This window comes from Notothenia rossii (assembly GCF_949606895.1).
Source record: "Notothenia rossii genome assembly, chromosome: 4".
Taxonomy (NCBI): Eukaryota; Metazoa; Chordata; class Actinopteri; order Perciformes; family Nototheniidae; genus Notothenia; species Notothenia rossii.
The window spans coordinates 1939361-1947979 of NC_136902.1; the positions used below are offsets into that span (position 1 = coordinate 1939361).

At 43.2% G+C, this 8619-nt stretch overlaps 1 protein-coding gene across 1 annotated transcript in view; it reads left to right on the forward strand.

Annotated features, from left to right (window-relative positions):
* LOC307035612 (NLR family CARD domain-containing protein 3-like) overlaps positions 1 to 5345 on the forward strand; it is a 110259-nt gene extending 104914 nt beyond the window's left edge. The window contains exons 8-10 of the mRNA XM_079675175.1: positions 3046 to 3192; positions 4611 to 4657; positions 4746 to 5345. Coding sequence (XP_079531301.1) covers positions 3046 to 3192; positions 4611 to 4657; positions 4746 to 5335 — 784 coding nt within the window. The 3' untranslated portion in view covers positions 5336 to 5345. The remainder of the gene's footprint in view (positions 1 to 3045; positions 3193 to 4610; positions 4658 to 4745) is intronic.
* Positions 5346 to 8619: the final 3274 nt, after the last annotated feature.

The window sequence follows — 8619 nt, forward strand, 5'->3', positions numbered from 1 at the left end:
TGAGGAGTGAGGGACACGGCTTAGAACGGGCGTGTCGCCTGGCAGGACAGGAGAGTGTGTGCACCAGTCTGCCTTGATCTATGAATTCATGTCCGTGACACTCACTGCTGCCCACAGCTGTTTCATAGAAGGAAATTCCTTCACTTCATGAAAGTGTTTTAACCACACACACCTCTACTACACACACATGACGGGTGTTATTTTCCCCATAAGGAACAAGTCGCTGCAAATTATCCCGCTTATTACACGGCCACATTCTCAACAAAGTAACGACATGACTCCCAATATTAATTTAAATGCTTTTATGGATTTAGAAAATGTTTTTATTGATTTAAAAAATAGTTGTATGTATTGATTTAAAAAATAGTTGTATGTATTGATTTAAATTGACATGCATCCGCTAAGAAAAATAGTCCGTTGTTACAGTTTTTTAAACAGTCTGAATGAAACGGCAGCTCTCAGCTGTGTATTTACACAACTAATGGCCCATCAACCACAGCTCTCTCCCCCCCTTCCCCCCTGATCTTTCTTCCCCAGCAGCTAAATTAACGGTAGGTTACTCTGAGTGACAAGCTTACAGTTAGACACAACACTGTCATTGCAAGTGACCCTCAGTTAGTTGACTTTTATGTTCAACTGCTAAATTCGTTACTGATAAAAAAGGGCTTCTACTGTACCTAATTACCTTAACACTAGAACCGCCAGAGGTTTTTGTATAGGCCTACCTAAACCCGTCAAATCCCGCTATTAGAATGCAATTTTTAACAACATAGGGTGCTACATAACACACTTTCAGGAAAAGTCAGGGACTGGGAGACTTTAATATTTTATTGAAAAAAAGTTACATTGCACACACACAACACACATCACACAAAATGACCCGATTGGCGGTTCTAGTGTTAAATAAACTCAGTAATTAATGAAACCAGTTCAATACGCATTATTCTTATTCTTATCATTCTTTATGAGCGCAGAAATAGTCTTAAAATCAGATCTGTTTTTTAAATGAAATCTGACGGCAGGCAGTTAGCTCTGATCACCTATTCTAAATGCGCCGCACCTAATCGCTGGCCATTCAGCCACAGACACTGTTCGAAATGGGGGGGAGCTAGGAGGAGCTTGGCTCCCCCGAAGAGGGAGGGAGCTCCCCTGAAGGCTGACTTTGAGATAAATAGGGGGAGCCCAAAACAATCGTGCATATTTGTGTCACACAGATTAGAAATGTTGAGTTTCCGTAAATAACAGTTCTTGAAATAAATAATAGTTATTGTTCATTACAGTTTCTGAATATTTGTTTTATATTTGTGAATATGTCTGGGTGTTGCCATCTGTACGTGGCGGCGCTGCATTCTTACTTACGTTGCTATGGTTATGGCGGTGATGCCGGCGCGGTATTTGAAATGTTCATATTGATATTTTTTTAACTCTGGCTGTGTAATAAAAAAATATGGCAAAACGAAAACAGCCAAGCGTCACAGCTTTTGGATTCAGAAGCAAAGAAGCGAAGGAGTCTAAAAATGACAACGTGAACGGAAAACAACTTTTAGTTGGTCGGCTGTAAGCGGCGTTAGGGTCGAGTTTGACAGCTCCACACCGAGGGACAGGCCTGCCGATGCGGAGCCTGAAGAGGCTTCAACAACGGCCACATCCGCCGGCATAGTGACACCGTCTGTATTAGTAGAAGAGTGTTTTTATAGCAATTGATCGCATCCGCGCTGCTGCGCCAGTCAACAGAGCGTGCGTGTGACATATTTAGTAGCAGGATGTGCTCTGAAAAATAGGGCTCCCCGAAAGCAAATGGGTAATTCGAACACTGACAGAGCTCCCTCTATACAAATCAAACTGTAGACGGTGTGAAAGCACCTATTGTTTTAAATAATGGTCTGAATGTGACCTGTGAGCCTTCTGAATTACCGTGGGACAGCACATTCTAAACTAAAATGTTCAATCAATAAAGTAACATCTTATCTTATCTTAATAATATCTTCATATTAATAATAATAATAAATCATACAGTATGTGTCCGAAAGGGAGCAGGAGGAAGCAAACACAAAAATATACTGCATATTAAAGCAAACGATTGTAAAGGTAAAAGTATGAGCATAACAAATAAAGAAGTGTAATGTAAACATTTACATTATAATTATGATTATTTAATATATAAAGACTATATATTATTGAATTACAAGATTAGATATACTTTAGTTGATCTAAAATATTGATGTGTTCAAATGCTCTTCAAAACACAACTGAAAGTCCATGAAGCTTGTCTTTCTGTATTTGTGAATGAAGCGCCATCTCCTGGTTAAATCCTGAAATTGAAAATCTGGCAACGCCCGCTTGGAAAATAGTGGGAGGGCTTAACATTCCTCTATACTGGTCTTTGGCAGGCCGTAGGCAGGAAGCTGTAAGCTGGAGTCTGAAATGAAGTGCTACATCTGTATATCCAGCTCTCCAGAGGGTTTACTTCACTTTGTTGGCGGCTCATCCGTTAACACAGAACCCTCAGATTGATTATAATAAGGAGAAACAGGAAGGGTTTGTAAAGCAAATCAGTTATTGGGCTTTTTTTTACCAACTCACTAAATGCTTTCAACTTGAATTGACTGAATTTATTTGTAAATTGGGCTTATGAACACATCAATACTTCTGTTTATATATATATGTTTATATATATATAAACAGTATATATATATATATATATATATATATATTTATATATATATGTTTATATATATATATATATATATATATATATACTGTATATATATATATATATATATATATGTTTATATATACATTTAAGAAGTACAATATAAGAAAAGCACATGTTTCTCTCTAGTCTTTCTTCACATTATTCTCTATTCCTTTGTTTTATGATCTGTTCATATCAGTAAGACCCTTACCATGGCTGTCCATTTGAACTGTGAAGCAGTGACTGGAGTTGTAGGTGTAGAGATGACCCAGAGGTGATGCAGTAATAAGCCCCGCCCCTTCCAGTCCTGGACCCTCAGATGATCTGACGGCTTGTTTGTGTGTCTGCAGGCTGTCAGGCTGTCTGATCACAGAGGAAGGCTGTGATGCTCTGGCCTCAGCTTTAAACCCCTCCCATCTGAGAGAGCTGGACCTGAGCTACAATCACCCAGGAGCCTCAGGGGGGAGGCTGCTGTCTGCTGGACTGGACACGCTCAGGTATGGAGAGGCTCTCAGTCTGATAGAGGAGGTAGAAACTGGCTCCTATGACCTGAAACACCCAGAGCTGATAGACCCTGACTCTTCACACTGTCTGCCGTCAGCTGTTAGCATCAAACACACATGTTCCACAACTGAGAGGAGACCCCCCCTCAGTGGGTCAATGTTCATCGTGGAACCACCAACAGAAACAGAGTGGGGGGGTTTTAATGTTCACACAGATTTAGCACAGGAAGTGACATCATGAATAAATAAACTGATTCATTTCCAGATGTTTTATTCTGAGTCCTAGCAAACGGCCAATCAGAAGAACCTCCCCTGGAATGAAAATAATGATGTATTAGTTTCAGTGTTAGGAGTAACGTGTTACAGTAATCAGATTACATTTGTCTGTAACGCGTTACTGTTGGTTCAGCAGTAATTACATTAGCTAAGAGAAGATAGTACTTTATTGATGCTAAGCACTAAATGATCTCGTTGCCTGCGTTACGTTAAGCTCTTCAACTTTCTGAATAACGGGAGGACAGAAAAAGCAGAGATGAACAGGCGCAGCAAACATCGTGGAGGACATGTTGCCCGTTTCATTCCATCCATGGTTTCCACGGTGGAATCACCATCTTTCTAAAAACATATTGAGCCAGAAATACGTAACAGGCGGCGAGATCAGACTCACAAATAAATAAATGTATTTAACCGTTATGGTGTGAATATGGTCTGCCAGTGACGTGCGGTGAGGTTCATGGCTGGTGAGGCACTGACTTAGTATATTTTGACCTTAATCAAAATATTCTGTTATTTTCAAAAGCTTTTTCAGTCTGATGCTTCGATTCATTTCAAACAGAGCGTTCAACAGAAGGATCAAATCTAAATATTGGATTGTTCTCTCTTAGTAAGATCCCATCTTCATTACAGTGGTGGTCTTTCCTTGACTTGAAGATGAAGTCCATGCTCTCCTTCTGGACAACAATCTATTACTGTTTTGTAAAAGTCCTCCTTATCTTCCTCTAGTTTCAAAAGTCTAGTTTGTTGTTTGCGTCTACCGTCTCTGAGTAGAATAACAGCAGCAACAAGAACCGGGGGTGAGAGAGTCTGGGGCCCCTCAAATCCAGAGAGATCCACACAGAAAGCGTTTTTTATATAAATGTAACAAAACTCAAACATGTTCAAACAGATTCAGGAATCAGAAATCAAGAGAAAAGATAAATATGAAGCGCACAGTGAACCAAAGAGAAACCCATATTTCCTGATGCACACAAACGCTGCACACAGGAAGCATGCCCCCACCTGATCAACACCTGGAGAGGAGATCATAGACATCATGAAAGAGACACCTCAGTGTTTGTAGATGTTTCTGGAGGCAGACTGAGGTGGACATATCAGATCCTTTAAAGACTAACTGACCCCCCCTCTGCTCTCAGCCTGGAGCCTGCTGCAGTCCGGTTCTTGAGGCCAGGTCTCAGGAAGTGTAAGTGTGTTTTTAATCATGAACATCTTCACACTGGGACATCACAGGTACTTTAATAACCTTTAATACCTGCTGTGTCTCTCATCAGATTCCTGTGGACTCACACTGGACTCAAACACAGTGAACAGATTCCTCCAACTGTCTGAGGACAACAGGAAGGTGACACGTGTGGAGGAGAAGCAGAAATATCCTGATCATCCAGAGAGGTTTGACTTCTGGCCTCAGCTGATGTGCAGAGAAGCTCTGACTGGTCGCTGTTACTGGGAGGTCGAGAGGAGAGGAGTGGTTTATATATCAGTGACTTACAGAGGAATCAAGAGGAGAGGAGACAGAGAGGAATGTGAGTTTGGAGGGAATGATCAGTCCTGGAGTCTGGAGTGCTCTGGTGGGAGTTACTCTGTCAGGCACAATAAGAAAACAACACAAATCTCCTCCTCCTCCTCCCCCTCCTCCTCCTCCTCCTCCTCCTCCTCCTCCTCCTCCTCCTCCTCTGGTAGAGTAGCAGTGTATCTGGATCATCCTGCTGGCTCTCTCTCCTTCTACAGAGTCTCCTCTGACACACTGATCCACCTCCACACCTTCAGAACCACATTCACTGAACCTCTCTATGCTGGGTTTGGGCTCTATTTATTGTCACTTGGTTCCTCTTCAGTGTCTCTGTGTTCTCTGCAGAAGTGACCCCCCCCCCCCCCCCCCCCGGAAAAGAGAGGTGCTGATAATAAAAGTGCAAAACTATACAATAATATATATATAATATATGATGTCTACAAACTAACATAACGTCTAAAGTGCAAACGTGAACAGAAAGTGCAAACCACAGCGTGCATGCATTTGAGCTCAATGACCGGCTTCCTGTGAATATTTAAAATATAACGTGGCCCTCCACAGCAGAGTCTGAGCGGCACAGAGTGCAGCTTTTATTTCAATGCTCGCTTTTTACTCTCATGCAAACATGCTCATTACTTTTTAAGAAGGGTCAGATTCAATGTTCCTTATTTGCATTTAGAAACTAATCTTCCCTCAACAACTCGATGATGTTTGAATGAACACGGCTGCTTCTGGGGTGAATGTAAACCTCTGATCTGGGTTAGATGGGTTTATTAACAGACCAATCACATGATGATTGCCTCATCATTAACACTCATGTGCTTTCAATGTAAGCAGCTGATCTAATTAATAAAGTGTGTGTTTTGAGTCGGACTCGTGTCTTTGTCTCAGTTTGATGACTTCTTCCATTCTTGAGAGGATCAGAAATACATGGATACACAATTTTGAGATTTTGAGAAAAAGTCAAAAAGTTGAGAAAAAATTCTGATGAGAAAAAGACAGAATTTCGAGATTCTTTGAAAAAATTCAAAATGTTGAGAAAAAAGAGAAAAAGAAGGAATTTGGAGAAAAAAGTCAGAATTTTGACAACAAATTTCAGGATTTGAGATTTTGAGAAAAAGTCAGAATTTTTAGATTTTGAGAAAAGTCAGAACTTTGAGAGAAAGTCTGTATTTTGGGTCGGACTCGTGGCCTGTCTTTGTCTCAGTTTGATGGTTTATTTATATCTTTGTTCCATATTGATAATGATCAGAAAGCTTCAGATTTGGTGTAATTATCTTCCCCCATTAGAGACAGGAGCAGCTCACGTTCCTGGGTCAGTTTAGTGTTGTTTTGCTAGACGACACCTATCAGGAGAAGTTACTCTTTGAAAACAGAAACACCAGCGTCTTTTCTCCCCAGCAGTCGCCTCAATATACCATGATGCAATGCAAAGCCCTGGTGCATGATGGGAAGCAGCAGCACTTTGGTTTAACTCTGCTGGGAGACACATTGTGCGACATCTAGTCAGAGATACCAGCAACAGACAGTACTAGTTAGAGTTACAGAGAAAAGAAGAAGTCTGCCTTTATTTCTGTTTCAGATGTTTACATAATGGGTTGTTTCTTTCTAGTCTTTTAAGTTCTCTAATGTACAATGCCTTGTCTTTTTATGCTGCTGCAACGCAAACGTTTCCCAAATTGGGATCAATAAAGTACTTCTTATCTTACCTTATGTTATCTTATCTTATCTTAACGCAATGTGAGAATCCTCTTGTTTGGTGTAAAGGTGAGTCTAATCAGACGCCAATAGCTATATGATAGCTCTGTGATTAACATGATGATTCAGCCTCTATGGAGATAGACATATGACTATCAGACACAATTAAGGGCACGAGCAAAAAATAGGACTCAAGAGCACAACCAGGCAAAAAGGTCTTTAGTCAAGCGTTTAATCCAAAAGGTACAAATAAAACAGGCAATGATAGAAAAAATGTACTGACTGGAAGCAACGAAAAACAACCAACTAGGTTGGTACAAATGCTAAGCAGCTAGAACGATAGATTACATCAGGAGAGAAACATGGAGTACTTTCTGCTATACAGACAAGACGAACTGGCACTGAGCAAGGAAACAGCACAGACTAAATACACAGGTGAGGAGTAATGATTAGGGACAGCTGAGGCTCATTGAGGCCAGGCAGGTGATTAACAGGGAGCGAAAATACACAGGTGAGGGAGTGAGGCGATCAGCCAGGGCCAGGATGTGACAGTACCCCCCCCTCAACGACCGGCACCGGACGGTCCAGGCTCGTCTGGATGATGTCTGTGGAAATCCAGGATGAGTTCTGGGTCGACAATGTTCTTTGAAGATACCCATTCCCTCTCCTCAGGACCACAGCCTTCCCAATCCACCAGATACTGGCGGCCACGAGCCCGCCGGCGAGCCGCTTGACAGAATGAACTGGCCATCCATCGATGAACCGGGGGGGCGGTGGGGGTCTGGAGGCAGGGACCAGAGGGCTCTCTTTGACCGGCTTGATCCGAGACACATGGAAAGTTGGGTGCGACCTCATGGACCTGGGAAGCTTGAGTCTCACAGCAACAGGATTAATAATCTTTGAGACAGGGAAGGGACCAACAAAACGAGAGCCAATTTACGGGACTCGACTCGAAGAGGAAGGTCCTAAGTGGAAAGCCATACTCTCTGGCCGACACGATAGGTGGGAGCAGGGATCCGTCTGCGGTCTGCTGCCCTCTTGTACCGAGAAGACGTCCTAAGCAGCACTTGTCTAGCCCCAGTCCAGATGCGACGCCACCTCTGAATCAGTGCAAAGGCAGAAGGAACCCTGACCTCTCCCTCCAGGGACAGAAACAGGGGCGGTTGGTAGCCATAAGCACACTGAAATGGGGAAAGACCAGTAGAAGAGCAAGGCTATGTGTTGTGCGCTTACTCAACCCAGATAAGATTCTTACTCCAAGTAGTGGGGTTCTGAGAGACGAGACACCGCAGACCGGTCTCTAACTCCTGGTTGAGCCGCTCGGTCTGTCCGCTGGACTGAGGGTGAAGGCCGGAGGAGAGGCTAACGGTGGCACCCAGGAGAGCACAGAACTCCTTCCAAAACTTGGAGACAAACTGGGGACCCCGATCCGACACAACATCTTTAGGGAAGCCATGTAACCGGAAAACATTGGACAGGACAACCTCCGCTGTTTCCTTGGCAGAGGGTAACTTGGGCAGAGGAACAAAGTGCACCAACTTTGAGAATCTGTCGACAATGGTCAAAATGGTTGTGTTACCTTGGGACAGGGGAAGACCCGTTACATAGTCCAGAGAGACATCCGACCAAGGGCGAGTAGGTACAGGAAGGGGACGTCGGAGACCAGGAGATGGCCGACGAGAAACTTTGTTCCGAGCACACACCGGGCATGCAGCAACATACTCCCCCACTTCACTCTCCATCTTGGGCCACCAGAAGCGTTGCTTGAACACAAACATGGTCCGTTTGATCCCCGGATGGCAGGAGAGAGGGGACGCATGAGCCCAGTGGATGACCTGAGAGCGAAGAGGAGAGGGCACAAACAACCTGTTCTGAGGGCAACCATTCGGCCCTGGGTTACCAACATTTGCTTCTCTGACCCTCTCCTCAATAGCCCA